The sequence below is a fragment of the Mauremys reevesii genome, linkage group 3 (assembly GCF_016161935.1).
Source record: "Mauremys reevesii isolate NIE-2019 linkage group 3, ASM1616193v1, whole genome shotgun sequence".
In the NCBI taxonomy this organism is placed as follows: domain Eukaryota; kingdom Metazoa; phylum Chordata; order Testudines; family Geoemydidae; genus Mauremys; species Mauremys reevesii.
In genome coordinates, this window is record NC_052625.1 from 121,980,661 (window position 1) to 121,998,512 (window position 17,852).

General features: G+C 41.1%; 2 protein-coding genes and 1 long non-coding RNA gene across 5 annotated transcripts in view; 1 reads left to right on the plus strand and 2 right to left on the minus strand.

Moving 5' to 3' along the window:
* LOC120402436 overlaps positions 1 to 7,300 on the minus strand; it is an 18,493-nt gene extending 11,193 nt beyond the window's left edge. The window contains exons 1-3 of the long non-coding RNA XR_005597235.1: positions 7,173 to 7,300; positions 1,409 to 1,505; positions 52 to 167 (exon numbers count right to left, since the gene is read on the minus strand). This is a non-coding gene — a long non-coding RNA (uncharacterized LOC120402436). The remainder of the gene's footprint in view (positions 1 to 51; positions 168 to 1,408; positions 1,506 to 7,172) is intronic.
* FAM162B (family with sequence similarity 162 member B) lies at positions 5,476 to 15,441 on the plus strand. 3 transcript variants are annotated; one of them, XM_039533074.1, is made up of 5 exons: positions 5,476 to 5,552; positions 6,004 to 6,134; positions 8,358 to 8,469; positions 12,313 to 12,421; positions 12,723 to 15,441. In XM_039533074.1, the coding sequence occupies exons 1-5, from the start codon at positions 5,509 to 5,511 to the stop codon at positions 12,816 to 12,818; spliced, it is 492 nt and encodes a 163-aa protein (XP_039389008.1). In that variant the 5' UTR covers positions 5,476 to 5,508; the 3' UTR covers positions 12,819 to 15,441. The 3 variants fall into 3 exon arrangements, with proteins under 3 accessions (XP_039389008.1, XP_039389009.1, XP_039389010.1); XM_039533075.1 differs by lacking the exon at positions 5,476 to 5,552 and having other exon boundaries at positions 5,848 to 6,134; XM_039533076.1 differs by lacking the exons at positions 5,476 to 5,552; positions 6,004 to 6,134 and adding an exon at positions 6,301 to 6,792.
* Positions 13,939 to 17,852, minus strand: part of KPNA5 (karyopherin subunit alpha 5) — a 32,150-nt gene continuing 28,236 nt past the window's right edge. The window contains exon 14 of the mRNA XM_039533070.1: positions 13,939 to 17,841. Within this exon, the coding sequence (XP_039389004.1) occupies positions 17,654 to 17,841 (188 nt within the window). The 3' untranslated portion in view covers positions 13,939 to 17,653. The remainder of the gene's footprint in view (positions 17,842 to 17,852) is intronic.

Genomic DNA, 17,852 nt, shown 5'->3' on the forward strand with positions numbered 1-17,852 from the left:
TACCTATTCCAGTCAGCATTTCAGACACAAGGTTCAACTAATGTTACTAACCTGGAAAACTCAGAGGAAGGCTCCATTCAGAGTGGATTTTTCTTGTTTCCATGGCCCCCATTACTGCAGGATATGAGGACTTCATAATCTTTGATGTTTTTATCCTGACAATACCCCTGTGGGATAGGAAAGTACTATTATCTCCATTTGACAGACAAGAAACTGAGAGAGAAAGGCCTAGATCCTCAAAGGTATTTAGGCTCTGAATACCTTTGAGGATCTTGACTTAATTGACTTGTCATAAATCACCCAGGAAGTCTGTGGCAAAACAGGGAACAGAATTGGGTTTTCTTAATCCTAGGCTAGCTCCCTAACTGCTGCAAGATCCTTCCAAGTGGTAAGTGTCTCAACATGACAGACTCAATTTTGTCCAGCCTGGGCCTACTTGAACCATCTAGAGCATTTCTTAGTCAGGGGGAGCCAACCTCCCACATCTTCGTCTGAAACAGCCAAAGTCTGTTGACCTTCGGGGCATGCTACAAAGTACATTTTTTGAAAGGAGCTTTTCGGGGAGAGAGATACTCTGGGAAGTGGGGTGACATACAGCAATCTGCATCGTAGAGTCTATTTAATTATGGTTATACTTTATGGGGTTGCTGTTAGTTCTTTACTTTACTGTTCTTTAGTGCCCAAGTTTTCCTGCAATTGTCAGGGCCACAGTGTGTGGCTCTTAAACATTTGATTTCAGAAACGGTTAAGGATTATGCCCATATTTAGATTTATAAGACTCACAGAGAGTTGCCTACCTCACCCTTCACCAGTGGAGAAAATTAGGGTGAACTGTTTGGTAGCACTTCAATATTTGTTTTAAAGGCAATAAGCCATATTAGCTTTCCAGATGCATTTCACCAATATTGATCCTACTTGCTGAACTAGTGTTTTATGTAATTTTTGTGCTGCTGCCATCTGGTGGTGCATTAATATTGCGTTTTGTGTGTGTGTGCTGGACAAGGAAGTTCTAGTGCGGCCTAATAACTGTTAAAGTGATCTGCCTCTTTGCTGATGTATTAGAAATACTTTTAATGCAAAATTAAGTTGCATTATTATTGGTGTTGTGCTGCTGTTTGCAGTGGTTTCTTTCCCATTTCTTCTAAAATCTACATATATTTGTTTCAATTGATGTAGAGATACTAATTAGTATTACAAATGTAAATTGTAACTTTTAAAAATACAACTGATCTTCCATCATTTCACAGAATTTAAGGACCGAAGGGCCCATTAGATCATGTAGTCTGACTTCCTGTATATCACAGGCCCTTAAATTTCACCCAGATACCCCCCAAATGAGCCTAATAGCTTGAGCTAGACCAAACTGGTGCGTGCCACAGGCAGAGAATATAAAAAAGTGAGCTGCTACCATTTAGGGTTGCCAGGCATCTGGTTTTCAACTGGAATATCTGGTCGAAAAGGGACCCTGGCGGCTCCAGTCAGCGTCCATTAAAAGTCCGTTAACCCTGGTGGCCGTTAAAAGTACAGTTAGTGGCATACCCCAAACCCCTCATCCCCAGCCCCATCTCAGAGCCCATACCCCCAGACAGAGCCCTTACCCCCACATGCCCCAACCCCTTGCCACAGCCCTGATCCCCCTCCCACCCTCCGAACCCCTCGGTCCCAGCCCTGAGCACCCTCCTACACCCCAAACCTCTCATCCCCAGCCCCACCCCAGAGTCTGCACCCTCAGCTGGAGCCCTCACACTCCCCCACACCCCAACCCCCTGCCCCAGCCCAGAGCCCCCTCCTCTATCCCAAATCCCTCATCCCTGGCCCCACACAAGAGCCCACACCCACAGCCAGAGCCTCACCCCTCTACACCCCAACCCCCTGCTGCAGCCCAGAGCCACTTCCTGCAGCCTGAACACCTCATGTCCGGCCCCACCTCAGAGCCCACACCCCCAGCCAGAGCCCTCCCCCCACCACCCAAACCCCAACCCCCTGAGCAAGCCTGGCGAAAATTAGCAAGTGAGGGTAGGGAAAGCGAGTGACGGGGGAGGGGAATGCAGTGACTGGGGGCAGGGCTTCAGAGAAGGGGCAGGGTAGGGGGGGAACTTGGATGAGGGGTGTGGCAGGGGGTGGGTGTGACGTTGCACTCCATATGCTTTATGGAAGTATGCTTTTGAATATGATGTAACTGAAGTATGCTTTATGCAAAAGGTCTTTTGTAAGGTATCATAACAAAGGTTATAACTACTGAATATATTCCTCCTATTTGTATGCATGTATCATTCTTGTATCTGAAGCTAAATATGAAGTATAACTCTGAGGTCTTATTGTAATTATGCAAAGTGTGGGCCATTAATGGTGGTTTAGAATCTTGATGGTGCTCATTAACTAGGACAATTGGTTGTAAATGGTTATTACCTTCAAACCTGTGTACATGTGGGCCAACCCAGGAAAAATGGAGACTAGGGGGTCTTACAGTGACATGTGACCATGTCACCTGATAACAAAATCCATTTTAATCCTTGTACTTTTCCATTTAGTAGGATGGGTGGAGACCCAGAGAGACAAAAGATTCCCGCCTACTGCCAAAGCTATAAAAGGGGGTGGAGCAGGACAAAGGGGGCTGCCAGTCATGAGAGAACCCCTGCTTACCACCTGAAATGTCTGCTGGAACTAACAAGGACTGTACCAGGGGAAAGGATTGGGCCCAGACTAAGAAGGAGTCTAGTCTGTGAAAGAAGCTTATTGGAACATAGAATCATAGAATCATAGAATTCAAGATCAGAAGGGACCATTATGATCATCTAGTCTGACCTCCTGCAAGATGCAGGCCACATAATCTCTGAGGGGGAGATATTACCTGTAATATATTACCAGTTTCTTAACTTATTAGGCTTAGACTTGCATGTTTTTGCTTTAGTTAGCTTGGTGACTTACCTTGTTCTCTCTGTTATTACTTCAAACCACTTAAATCCTATTTTTATACTTAATCAAATCACTTTTATTAATAAACCCAGAGTAAGTGATTAATACCTGAGGGAGCAAACAGCTTTACATATCTCTCTCAGTGTCCTAGAGGGCGGACAATTTATGAATTTACCCTATATAAACTTTATACAGAATAAAATGGATTTATTTGGGGTTTGGATCCCATTGGGATCTGGGTGCTGGAGATAGGCAACCTACTGAGCTATTTTCAGTTAAGTCTGCAGCTTTGGGGGCATGGACCAGCAGGCTAGCATGTCTGGCTCAACAAGGCAGGGTTCTGGACGTCCCAAGCTAGCTGGGAAAATGGGCTCAGAGGTAATTTCAGCACACCAGGTGACAGTCCCAGGGGGGTCTCTGTGACTGAACTCGTCACAGTGGGGCAAGGGTGTTTGGTTTTGTGTGAGTAGAAAGTTGGCTACCTACTACCACTGCCTGAGGTCCCTCCAATTATACTGCACCTCTTTGCTCTGTCAAGCATTGTAAAAGCAGAAAAGGTAAAAAGTACTTATCTGGAATAAATGTAAAAGTATTTCATTAGAATTTGCATTTCTGAGCCTTGAGAGAAGTGGTGATATCCTAGAAATAGTGATGTATGTGACAGTGTAGCATATGGGACATATTGATTCAGCTTTGTATTGAAAAATGAAAATGGTTTGTTCCACATCTCTTTCTGCTACCAGCGGTGGATTCTAATGTAAAAGGTGAGAAAAGAGATGTAGCATGCAAGTTTGCTAGAGCCAGGGGGCAGATGGACTCAGGAGGGTGGTCTCATTCAGGTGCTGCTTTCCAACTGTGCTCTGGCTACCAGAGGACTTCCTAAATGGAGCCAAATGAATGAAAAATATGCAACACATTTCTGTCACCCAGCAGTGGAACATATTATTAATTTGATTAAATCAACAGAAATTCTTGGTACAAAACATCCATGGGCATCTTCCACTGGCAGCTTTTTTTTTTTTTTTAAACTTTTGCCATCAAAATTCCTAGTGGAAAAAATGCATCATCCTGGCTGACCAGGAGGTCATTTCATCTTGCAATTCTGTTCCATTTGCAGCACATCTGAAGAAAAAGTTAGTTTGTGTGCCATAGAATGGAGAGAAATGGTTTACTTCTGCAGCAAATCGTGAGGGAAAACTACATGAGGAAATTCTGCAAGGAACTAAATAATGCAAAATCCACGTCACTTCCTCAGCTGCATTTTCAACACATCTCCAATTTTTGCAAAAGGCACTTGGGCATACTGGGCTGCTCTTTTAGGATGTACACAAATAATGTACTGTGTGCATGCATGGGGAATAAAACAAAAAACTCTCCTCCCATCCATGATATAAAGCAGATGGCTTCCTGTGCTGGAAGTACTAAGCATACTGCTTTCTATGTGGAAACTATTCTGTTTTTTTATTAGGTGAAGATACCATAGGAAAGACATGTGAAACTCTACATTCCTCTATAAACAGCAAAGTGAAGAAAAAGGCTATTTACTGCATCCTGAAGATTTCAGGAGTTCCCTAAGGTTGCTATCATAAAGCAACCAGAATTATAACACCCTTGTGTACCAGGGGCTAGATTTTCTAGTCTAGAGAGCTGCACTCAGTGAGGGGCAAGGGATGAAAGGGAAGGTGGCTTTATGCCATCTTTGGGTTCCCCCAATCTTCGGGCAGGCAAGAGGCCACTTTGGTTCCTAAAGCTGCAGGGCTGCTCTAAGCTATGCCAAGCTGCCTGTTGCCCCAAAGGGACTGTCTGGCAATAGGATTACCAGGACATAGAGAGCTCCCCCATTTCTCCCAGGAATGCCCCTACACCAGGAACTGCATCAGCTCTAGATCACGGAGGAGAAATCATCAGCTGGCCAGTTAAGCTGGCTTTGCAGGTTTTTGAAAAGCCAAAGGAAGACAAAAGAGCCACCATAGGGCTGAGAATCCAGCCTCAGGCTTTTATTGGAGCGAAACCCTGGGAGAGTAACCTTGGGAACAATTTTTGCTAGGTTGATCCCACAGCCTGTGTTCTAAAGAACTGTTTGCCATTTGACAAACTGTGACTCCTTTTGCCAGTTGTGATATTTTTCCATAGCAGGCAAGCAAGCAAACTAAGCATGGAAACTCACTATCACTTCTCAAGACCTTTGACAGCAATAAAGCTGCGCTGTGATAACCTGCTGAGATAGTTGACCCCTCTCAGAAGGGAAAAGTCTGCTGGGAGGCTGCACGAAGCAGCATTGTTACTATCAATTACAGCATGCATGGCACTGCCTCCCTCAACCACAAACTGGTGGGGTTCCTTCCAATGACTGAGGCACCTGTGACCAGGGGATTCATGGAGTGACAAAGGCCAGACATGGGTGGCAGAAGGGGTACAATGAATAATCCAGGATCTTTAGGAAAAATCAGTGACGTGTTTTCAGTCCCTGCAGTCTGTTAACTTTCATTCACAAGACCATTTTTACATGGAGAAGGGCTAGAAACATAATTTAGCAACACTGAGATTAGCGCTGATACTTCGAAGTTTTGGAAAATTAGCTGTTGGTTTTGCATGCTAATGGGTATTTTACACTGCACCTTGCTAGAGGCAAGAAGGTGATTTATGAGTCCCTTTTAAACAGAACATCTAAATTTTCTTGTTGGTCATTTCATGCGTATGGGAACATGATGAGGTCTCATGTTGGCAAACCCTTTATTTGTGCTGCTGTTGGCATTTTCCTAGAATGGCAGCAGTGAGATTCTATGCAGGGATGGGATCAATTGTTATTACTGTATTTGAATTGTGGTTGCAGCTAATGGTGCCATTCAGGAATCAGGCTTCCGTTTTTCTAGGGATTGTGCACACTGGGGCAGTTACTTGATACTTGAGGACTGGCAAGAGGGAAGTCTGATGTGCAGGCACTGACTTTCAGTCTCCTTTCTCCCTTCCCCCATTTGCTAATTTACAATGGGTCTATCCCACATTGGTGTGAAGTATTTTCTGACCACACAACTTTACTAGTGTGTAGCAAATGCTGGTGTTTCTCTCTCCTTCGCATTTTGCCAGCCTGGATCAGCCCTCTCAACCCTGGCCCAGCAAGAAGGAAAACCTTCCCTGGTTTCTTGCACCCATCAGATCCAGCTCATCTGAGCAGAAAGGAGAGAACTGCTGGGGACCGCAGTTTGAGGGGGTAGCAGGTAAGAAGTCACGCTTCCCAGCCCAGAGGGCAGGCATATGGAGCTAGGTCATCCTAATGAGCGAAGAGAAACAGCTCCCTCCCTCCTTCCCGCATAGGAGATGATTGAGAGAAGTGGCAGCAGCAGCATTTCCCAAGGGGTGAGAGGGAAGCACCAGCCACTTGCTTGCTGGACCAGAGCGGCAGCAGCTGGGACAAGCAGTTTTCCCATGGGGGGAATTATGGCACGGCGGGTGGAGGGGGCTGGTGAAGTTCGCTGGGCTGGAGGGAGGAGGCAGATCCCGAGGGGGCTGCAGCCCTGAGCTGAGCTAGCGAGCGGTGTTGGGGGCAGAGGCTGGCGCTCCCCGGTCCTGAGGAGGGGGCGGTCGCAGGGAGGCTGCGAGGGGCTGGAGCCGGTGCCGGCTGCTTTCGGGACTGCAGGGGGTGCGGGGTCCCCTCTCCGCGTTGCCTGCCCAGCCTCAGCCGGCTCGGAGGCGGCAGCCAAGCAGCGCGGTCCCTCGCCATGCTGGCGGCAGCTGGGAGCCGCGCCTGCCTGGGCCGGCTCCTGGGCAAAGGGCAGCTGCACGCCCCCCTGCTCCGGCCGGCAGCCCGTGGGATCGCGGCCACTGCAGCTTCCTCCAGCAGCGCCCACAACCGAAGCCCAGGGGCCATCAGCTCGGGTGAGTAAACGGGGAGCCCGGGGGGCTCCCCTGTGCTGTGACTCACAGAGACCCTCTCGCCTCCTCTCCGGCTGCTTGCACCCGCCCCGCTGCACCCCGCCCCAGGCAAGCACCAGGGGCTCCCCGCTGGGACGTGTCCGATCGGGGTGTTTGCAGCTCTGCCCAGCGCTCCGGATCTCCCTTCTGCTTCAGGCCAGTAAAGGGTGGGGATGGGAGAGAGAGAATAAACGCTGGAGCTGCCTCGATCCAGCCAATGTTTGGACTCAAGCCCCCAAACTGTACCGTTAACACAGAGAACAAGGCTACTTCTCCCCTCCTCCCCCCCCCCCAAATAAAACCACCCTCCAGCCTGCCCCAGGAGGAGATGGCATGGGGGCTACCTTTTGATGATGGAGTAGTAGAGGCATTTGTTCTCGATTTTGAGGGCAACATTTATGGAGTTGGGGCCAAAGTTGCCAAGATGGAGCAGCTTGATCTGAGCATTTAAGGCAGTGGTAGTGGGACCCCCAGCGGTTCAGGAGCCAAATTGGCGGTCAACATTACCCAAAAGAGTCAGAGTAGTGTGAATTCATTGGGGGGAGGGGGGGCGTAAATGAACAACACCCACTTTAATCTCAAACCAAATGACTAAGCAAGTATTTTACAATTGGTTAATAACATATTAAAAGGATCCAGATTAGTTAATAATTAAATCACATTTTTTTAATATCATGTCCTGCAAACAGCCACAAGAAACACATTGAAGAGCCACTTGTAGCTCCGGAGTCTCAGTCTGAGTATCTAGTTTAAGAAGCTGATAAACTGAGATGCCACTGAGGCTGGATTTTGAAGATGCAGCAGAAACAGCTGAACATATTCTCCTGATAAAATGTGGAATTTGGGTGACTGGGGCCAAAGTCTTGCAGGATCCAGCTACCAGATCCAGGTTCAAAGACCTGTCACAGACCCAGGCTGAATTAACATCTGGATGGTTTTGCTGGAATGGAAGCAGCCAAACTTGTTCTCTGATGAGGCTTTAGCATTGGGGGTGGTTAAAAATTGGCTGGAGCCAGGTGTGGAAATGAGGATTTACAATACTCATGCACCATAGTGCAGCAGGGTTTAAATTTTTGAGGTGCAATAGGAGCAGGCAGACTTGTTCTTTAGGTTGATAGTACAATTCAGCCACATGGGTACAAAAATCAGCAGATGCCTGGTAGATCCAGTTTCTACACCGATCCATAAGTATGACCCAAAATGAGAGAGAGAAGCTTTTGAGCTCCACTGAGCTCTTCTTCCAATCTCTTTCAGCAACAGAAGTTGGTACAGTAAAAGACATTACCTCACCCATTTTGTCTCTAGTATCCTGGAACCACCTTGGCCACACCACCACTGCAAACATAGAGAACATAAGAGATCTGAGGTACAAGAAAGGTTACTCAAGAGTAAAGGTTAAGGTCTTTACCAGAACAAAAAAAGCCCTGAACCCAGTAAGAGATGGACCATGGCTAGGGACACTCCCCACCAATCCTATTACCTCTTCAGTGCACAAAGTGATGAGGTGCTTTTCTCTGGCTATCTTTCAGCTGAGAAGATGTACAAAGTACCTGGTAGTTACAAACCTTCCAACTTTGACAAAAAAATCCTCATGTGGACAGGACGCTTCAAGACTGAAGAAGAGATTCCCTCAAGGATCCCGTAAGTTCATTATTGGTTCCTACTGAGGCTTACTAGGCTGAAAAGACGGTTCCGCCTTTTCAAACTGCCCCAAAAGTTTGAACCTGTCAATGTTTTACAACATTTGAAAGGTCAAGTTTTCCTTGAGGATTTCAGGTATTTTTAGATGATTTTACAGTTTAAGAGCCAAGACCCGGTGCTCATCAATCATCATCATCAGTAAACAGAACTACACCTCTGAGCAAGGTAGACAGGATTTGGCCTTAAGTGCAGCAGTGATTTGAGCTTTGGTTGTATTTACAGACCAACTTGTTTATTTGCTTGGTTTAGAGCTAATGTGTAATCAGAGGAAGACTGTATCAGTAAATGGTATTTTCTGTTTACGGACTACATAAACAAAATATATCTTCTAACTTGTTTGATGTCATCATTTAGTGATCATCCATTCCATACACTTTATTACAAGGCAAGGAAGTATTTGAGAAAGAGGGTGGGAGGAGAGATAGAAGCATGTACTTACTGCCTGTTGAAAAAAAATACCGTACTGTACTTTAAAAGAGGTATTTCTAGGACAATACTGAATACCCTGAGAGTAAGTCTTGATGCCAAAATATTGCTCCCCCACTAACCACCACCAGTTCAGTTCATGTCACTGACAATTCTTCTCCCTTTTCCCTCCCTAAGTAGTTAAATATAAATGTGAAGTTCATGTAACATTAGTTAATGTTCATTCCTCAGCTCATTGATACAAAATGTAACTCATCCAAAGAAGAACTGTACTTTATATCACCAGCCTTCATCCCTGGTTGGCCATATATAACATTGGACTTTATTAAGAGGCAGTTTCAAGGATAAAGCAACAATGAGTCCTGTGGCACCTTAAAGACTAACAGACATATTGGAGCATAAGCTTTCATGGGTGAATACCCACTTTGTCAGACATACCCACGAAAGCTTATGCTCCAATACATCTGTTAGTCTTTAAGGTGCCACAGGACTCACTGTTGCTTTTTACAGATCCAGACTAACACGGCTACCCCACTGATACTTGACAGTTTCGAGGATGACTCCAGGATGTTTCCATTGTTCCCAAGTTTCATTCCTACTGCAGCTGAGAAAATAAGCAAGAGCATCTCTGCAAGCAACAATAGCCCCAACTTTTGTCTAATATTAATCTCATGGCTGTTCCCTACACTCTTGTCAAAATGTCCTCCCTTAGTGAGAAATCCTGACCTCTTGAAGTCAGTGGCAAAACTTCTGTGACTTCAACAGGGTCAAAAATTCACACTCAGTCTTCAGTAAAAGAGTTATCCTTTAGAGAGAAATAGGAGAGCAATGTAATATGTATTTTTGGAAGATTCAAATGTAAAGCAATTAAAAATGAAAATGATTAGCTATCAAAATGGCCTTTTGCAATGGCAAAGCAAATTTTACATGTGAGTAAAATCTGCTCCTGTAGGATATTTGGCATTAAGGACCAAATCCTGCAGTCCTTGTTCAAGATTTGCTTAAACAAATCTCCACTGATTTCAGTAGGAGTTTGGCTTGAGTAAGGATTGAGGGATACAGTCCTTAATGAAAGACTACAGAAAACCATAATTAGGTCTGTTTCCTTGAAACAGTGGCAGAAAGCAGGTAGGAAGTGGGATTCTGCTTCAGAACAGCTTCAATTAGTGCATTGTGAAATATGATTAAGGCATTAAGGCAAACAAGTAATGCATTTATATTTTGGCTTCTGCTGCTCCAAATGGATCCTAGATTAATAGTTTTATGTGCTAGTCTGGTTTTGATCTCATACCTAATATGTTTAGCATTATGAAATACAGCTACAGTATCCTCACACCGATGATCAAACCTGCAAGCCCTGACAATCCCCTTGGAGGTGCACTACACCTCAACTCATAACCCTCATTTACAGTAAGCTCAGTTGCTTGTAAGATCTGCCACTGTGTGTGGTGCTAAGATTTTATGGGCTGATGGGAAGCACTGCAGGCGCCACAATTTCACTATACCCTTTCCCTTTTAAAAATATTCTATGTTAAGGTAGATTTTGGCAGAGATTGTTACCAAATGCTTTGTCTGCTAGTAATGCTGTCAGGTTCTTGTGTTTGTGCACTTCACAGGGTTATTTTTTGGAGGAAAGGTGTAAAACTGTAGTCTAAGCTATTTAGATGTAGTTTTAAAAGTCTCTCTCTTCATATGGGATGCCTTTTAGAATGTATTTAAAAAAAATGAAGAGCCAATTAAAACTAAACTGAATTTCCAAAGACCATTTAATGCAAAAAGTGAACAGATGAAATTGGATGGCTTAGACAGCAAATCCTGCATCGTGGCAAGGGGTTAGACTAAATCACAAGTTCTCAAACTGGGGGGCAGTAATGTATTCTGGTGGATGGGGGGGGGCATGAAAAGCTTTGGGAAAGTAGCAGCTGCTGGACAGGCACCCAGTTCTGAAGGCAACGCTGTGGCCAGCAGCAGCAAATTAGTACGTGTGGAATGGTATGGTAGTGCCACCCTTAATTCTGTGCTGCTGGCAATGGCATTGCTTTGAGAGCTGGGTGCTTAGCCAGCAGGCGCCACTCTCCATTCTGCCTTCAAAGCAAGGTGGCAGTATATGCACTTGTGTGGCAGGAGGTGGGAGGGCAGTGGCATAAACTATTACAAAGAAGGAGGCACAAATCAAATAAATTTGAGAACCACTGGGCTAGATGACACTTGCAGTCCTTTCTAACCCTATGGTTCCTGATCCTACAGATGCAAGGGTAATCTTCAGAATACTGTTTCCAGGCCTCATATCCAGCAGGCAAAAGGGTGAAATCAAACTTGGACCATTTGTGTGTGTTTTGGAGAGATTCTGTGTTTTTCTGCTTCCCAGCATATGTTTAGTGCATGGTCCACTAGTGGTTCCCAATTATTTCAGGAACTAGAAAGCAGAGAAAGCTAAAATCAGGAATGTATGCATTGAGAACAAGGAGAGAACCAGCAAGTGACAGAGGAGATCTGAAGCAAGGGGGTGGGATTATTGAAAGCCAGGATAAGGAGGAAAGAGGGTGTTGGGTTTTCTGGTAGGTAAAAAGCTGTATTTGAATGTAAGTGTGGCAAACACCTTTCAAGGAAAGACCTGTCTATGCTCTGTGGAGTCAACAAATCACACTACCTCTGTCATGGCCAGCATGATCTGCTCGTTTTTAGGCATGCAAAACTGAAAGCATGCAAATGTTGCCTATGCTAATTTAATACCAAAATTATCCTTTTAAAAATAAATGGGTGATGCATAAAACTAAAACACATCATGGTGTGAAACTGATCAGTTTTATTAACATAATCAGATATGTGAAATCCCAGATCTATAGTAGATTGGATACAATCAAAACTTAAAGCAGTTTTTGAAGTGCTGTTTAGGTATTACAACTAATACATGCATCTATTTCGGACCAGTCAAGAGAACTCCTCACATCAAGCAATGCCAGTTCCCTTCTAACAGAATCCTTTCATATATGTGGAAGTATTTGAAATTCACCACATCACTACTGACCAATAACTTTAAATGTGGTTTACGCCCTGCTTATCTCAAGCATTGCAAACAGTTATAGGAAAGATCAAGAATCTCAAATCCATCTTGCAGTGTTTACAGAGATGGATTAGGTCCTACTGTGCAAAACAGTCAATAGTTAGACAATGCCAAGTAATAAATGCCAAGCCCACAATGGTCACGTATTAGCAGCTGGAAGTTTATTCCTACAGGGTATTTAATTTCTGTTTTAAAAAAAAAAAAAAAAAACCAACCATAGTTGTATCTGTGGTTTGCTGAACTAACTTCTTGATGTTTCATGCTAATTTTGTTTAATGCAATTTTAATTGTAGGCCAGAAATGCTGGACATTGCAAGAAACAAAGCTCGAGTAAAAGCCTGTTATCTAATGATTGGCCTCACAATTATCGCCTGCTTTGCTGTGATTGCATCAGTTAGAAGGGTAGGTATGTTGCCACTATTTTTAAAAAACAAGGTGATAAGTTCCATCAATATTTACAAGATATATATATGTAGATGTAGAGAGGTCTCTATATCTATAGATACTGTATATAGATAAATTGTTGCTACTGACTCAAATTTAATTCAAATGTATATATTTTAGTTAACGCTTCTCCCTCCACAAACCTGTATTCATGAAGCATGAGATAAACATTAGCTACTACCATTATGCAAGGTTTTTCTTAAGTGTAATTTAGTGATTCACAGGACACTACTCTTAAGCTGATGTTTTATTTTTGCAGGCTGAACACCATGAGTCCCTAACAAGCTGGAACCTAGCAAAGAAAGCCAAGTGGCGTGAAGAGGCTGCAACATCAGCAGAATTTAAGACTAAATAATATTTCTATTAAAAACTGTGGATTTGCTAGTAGGAGCAAACACCACAAAAAACAAATGTTACTTGGCATAATTAGTGACTGTCTAGTTATCAGACTGCTATGTTAAACATCAACACATTGGAGCCCAACAATGTTGCACTCAAAAAAAATGTTGGGTACAAAGGGAATAGGGTGTCTTTTTCTACATTACATAGAGATATTTTCAGTACTTGCAGCAGATGACCAAGGTCAGTTCAAATCTTTAGAAAGTTCTAATAATTCCAGTTTCAAGAGACTTTTTTTTTGCCTCAATTTGATAAAAATATGTAACTGTCCACAAAGACAACACATACATCACTTACCCTGTCCTGAAATCTCTTCCTGCTAGATTTGATTCTGGACATTTTTCTATAGACACAACATTGTATTACTGACAAGAACCACCATTTGAAAACTGTTATATATTAAAGAAATGAAAGCATACTAAAAAAATTGTGCAAGCCACAAATCATTTAAATACTAGGGAAGCCAGTGACTATGTAGTTGGAAAAATTAATAGCATCACTACAGTATCTCTGTTGAATCTCGTTTACTAGACCAGGCTGAACTGACAGTTTACTTATGCAGTGTTGTAGCTGTGTCGGTACCAGATATTAGAGAGAGGGTGTGAGGGGTAATCTCTTTTATTGGACCAACCTCAAAAGCTTGTCTCCCCCACCAACAGAAGTCAATCCAATAAAAGATATTACCTCACCCACCTTGTCTTGCTAAAGTTTACTTAGTTCTTTTGCGAACTAAAAACACAATAAGCAGCATTTTAGTCTCTATAGACTTTTCCTCCGAGAACTCTTGGGAGCTCCCATTAATTTTGCAAATGAAGAAAGGATGGTGTTGGTCAGAGGCATGTGATGCTTAGGGAGGAGATATTTTCAAAGCTAGTTTTAAAAGTCACTTCATGCAATATTTTGCTTAACCCCTCTCCATAAAGCTGATTTTTCTAGCATGGCACACTATTATATAGCATGGAAGTCAGCCACAGTTTTTACTGAATTCAGCTCTTACATTAGTATAGAGATTGTATTTATATTTGCTATTTTCTAAGAATCAGGACTAATTTTAGAATACTAATGAATACACTCACCACTGTAAAATAGCTTTTATTAGTTTTTGTATAGTATTCTGAATTGAAACATTCCATAATATTGCATACTTTTCACGTGTTGGTTTGTAAAGATATACAACAACGGGCCTCCAGTCTGGATTAAAAGATGCACGATCACTCTACTTAAAGTCAATATAGGCATTTTAGATTGATACATTACATAAAACTATAACAGCATGAGTGAGAATGAAAAATTTCTCATTTAAGATTTCAATTAACCTTTGCACTGGTTTCATGCTAAGCAGCAGGCATTTTACCCTGCATATCAATTTGAATTTTTTTTTTTAAAGTCTCACTTCAATCTTATGATTTAATTTTTGTAAGACAAAAACCCAACTGAGGTAACTGACCATGGAGGAAAAAGGATAGTGCATCTTTTACACATAGACCCAGTAGAGATCATTTTCCAAACTTGTTCTACAGTAAAGTTATTTCTGCACCAACATTACTATTTTTTGTTTTCCTCTTCTGATTGCTGCTAGCAATAGTGTTTAAAGAAAATACTACAAAATTAAACAGCAGTATGAACTAAGTTCTCAAAGACAAAAAGTGCTATGATAAAAATTCAGTAGAAAATTAGTTATGATTTAGTGTCAAACAGTTTATGAAACTAAAACAGATGTGGCATATTTGCATAGATTAACTCGTCAGAATTCAAATTCAAACAGAACAACTGGTACGCTATTTTGAAAAACACTTTTTTTTTGGAACCAGCTGCATAACTAAGGGACACTTTAGTACTTTGTCTATTATTTAAACAAACCCCCCACAACTTGTAATAGCCTTTTGGATAAAACCAGTATGGAAAAAAAATCTATTTAGAAAAAACAGTCCCTGCTCAATCCCCCACTCCTAAATGCTTTCCACAGAGCAGAGCTGATTTTTTTCTGTCAGTGTCATTGTTTTCCTAAGCATCACTGATGCCATCAGTGTCAGTTCTGACAACAGGTTTTGTTAACTTGTGAAAACATTCTTATTCCATGATCATTCATTAACAATATCTATTTAAAAAAAAAACAGTGTTCCCAGTGAGACTGGTGGATTTTAGGTATACACACACACACACACACAGCAACATGATAGGATAATGCCAGATTTAACACTTTTAGGATTAACCAAATATTGAGATTAAATAACTAGTGTCCCTTTCAGTAACCAAAGTCCATCAATTTTAGTTCCTATTTACACTAAAAGCACTACTTTGAATATACCATAGGCATGAATTTGTATTTACATACATAAAGTGCAGTCACTTTAACCATTCAGACCTACACAATAATATATCCTCAAAGTAATCCTCTCAAATAAGTATAATACTTGAAGTCCCCCCCCCCGCCCCCCATTTACAAGTCTTAATTAGGTTTTTTGTTTTTTTTTAAGTTTAGATTTGGCTTAACTGAAGAGGCTTATAAATGCAGTGTCTACAGGGTCCTCAAAATAAAAGCAGGCACAGCTGGCTTATGTAATATCAAAACAATGTTTGCAAGAAACAGTGGAATACCCTGTTACCTGAATACTTATGATTATTCTTGCACTAAAAGAACACTGAAATCATCATAATTTAACTGGTAATCCTGTAGATTTCCAATATCATTACCCTGAACTCTAAAGAGACGATGCAAAAAATGCCAGTAAAGTCTCTATCATAAAAAAGGGCACAAATACAATTCTCAAACATATGAAAAATTTGGCTCAGCATTGTGCACAGTATTCAAACCTGCTGTATTCTATACAAATCTAGGTTTAAAGTGTTTGCTAAATCTTTCATTATACAGAATCTGCAAAGTAACCACACACCTATATTCACTCCTTTCCTCATAACATACCTTTTATTTCCAGGAGAAAAATTTCTAATGAGGATGAATTTTTTGAATTGCATCTTGCTACTTAAACATATTAACAGTCACAAATGACTATTAATCTTATAAAATCTGTTTCAATTTCCACCTTGAAACTACTACACAATATATAGTGCTTTAACAGTCTCAGAGTAAAACACATTATGAATTTTAACTGAAAACAGTATTTGTACATTTTATAAACAAGTTTAAATCCAGAACACAGTATATAATAAATGATACCATGCGCTAATTTGGATTTCTCAGTGTATGAACATTTTGTTTAGTGACAAGCACACTACCATGGGAAGAGTGATTTTAACTGTTGAAATTTCAACTATTGTACATGGTTCAAATAGTTTCATAGCTCAAAGAAGCTTTCACTATTATTTCAACACAGTATTTAACTAATATATTTAACCACAATTATACATTTTCATTAATCCAAATTCAGACTAGCTACTGGTAAGTGAGATCAAGCAGTGTGGTATAGACATTTTGAATATACAAAATAAATCTAATGTAGATTTTCAAAGCATACAGAAGAATTGTTTCAAATTCTTAGATATATTTCTTTTAGCGGGTAGTAGCAAACAAACATTACATGTTTTAGAAATTAAATATTTAGCAGACATCTTCAGATTCATTTTGGTGTTCATATACTTAATATTTACAACAAAGCAAACCTTTTCCCTTCAATCAAATGGAAAAGAGAGATTGTTTTCCCCCTAGTAGCAGCACATTTGGATTATAACTGGGCACATTTCTACAGCCTTGCCGAAAATAAAGAAAATGGAGACATCTGACTTAAAAAAAAATAATTCAAAAGGCAGTAGCGTATTTGGTTAAAAATACAATACATACATACATTCTAAACTTTGTTTAAATAAGTAAATGTTTCAAGAAAGGCAAATATTGCAAGATTTATCGAACTTTTATATTGTTACTACATTTTAATATGGAGATAGTCACATAAACCATCTTCCCTATCATTTACAACTGCGCAAATTCCCTCCTTTCTCATTTATAATCACAACATCCCTGTGGCAACTTCAGCAATTGCTTACACAGCAAAGTATTTTATTTGTAGCTTATCTTTAATGCTGTTCAGCAGCTTGAAATAAGGAGCCAGCATCACATGACTAGCCAACTCTCTGGCGATTACAACTTGAAAACCACATAATGCAGAACAGTTTTTTTTGTCACATATTCAAAGCTACATCTGGTATTTAAACAGTATATACTTAAACAAAAATCTGCATTATGCTTTTAAATGTATTATAAATATATTTCACTGGTTTATGCTCTATGCAAAGTATAATGCATAAAATTACATTTCACAATTTAAATAAATATTTTTCACATTCTAAATTTAGCTTTTGACAAGCTCATCTTTATTTCATGCTTTATTTCTGAAGCAACTTTTTTGCTTCAATATAGAGGTAGATTTAATATAGATTGGGCATGTCAAGTTTACTGCCAAAATGCAATTGCCAACAGCTTTACTGCAGTTGCAGAAATTGCATGAAAAATTCAGAACCACTACCTAAAATCCTACTGAAGTTATTATTCAAGCTTAACCATTCTTGTTAAAATCACATAAGCCTTTATATTAGACTTGATTACTCACAGAGTTAGTTTCTGAACATATGAAGTACACACAAATACAAAAAAACCCAAAACCAAAAACACTGAATGAAGTTATACTTTTCTGTTAGACAAACTGTGCACGGGCTGCTTCTTTACCTGTGTTCTGCAAAACACATTCCAATCTCTCCTCTAACTTTGGCCATGAAGAGGAGACCCCTGAAAAGTTACAAAATGTTTATATTTTTGCCTTGTCTTCACTTTAATAGTTATAGCTGAAATCCTTCCATTGGTGCTTCCTGCTGCTGAAACACAAATTGTTGCTGACTCTCGTCCACCTGAGGTGCAATACTGGTATCCTCTTCTTCCACACCAAAGTAATGTTCTATAAGTTCGAAAGCCTTCTGGTAGATCTCTTGGTTTTCATGTCTTTGAAGAAATTCAATTTTATCCAGTCCTAAATTTAAA

Bases quoted from the DNA above. Each gene is read 5' to 3' on its own strand.
- FAM162B (XM_039533074.1), top strand. From the start codon at position 5,509: ATGCTAATGGGTATTTTACACTGCACCTTGCTAGAGGCAAGAAG. The intron at 6,135-8,357 runs GTAAGAAGTCAC...GCTATCTTTCAG, and splicing joins GCAGTTTGAGGGGGTAGCAG to CTGAGAAGATGTACAAAGTA. The intron at 8,470-12,312 runs GTAAGTTCATTA...TTTTAATTGTAG, and splicing joins GAGATTCCCTCAAGGATCCC to GCCAGAAATGCTGGACATTG.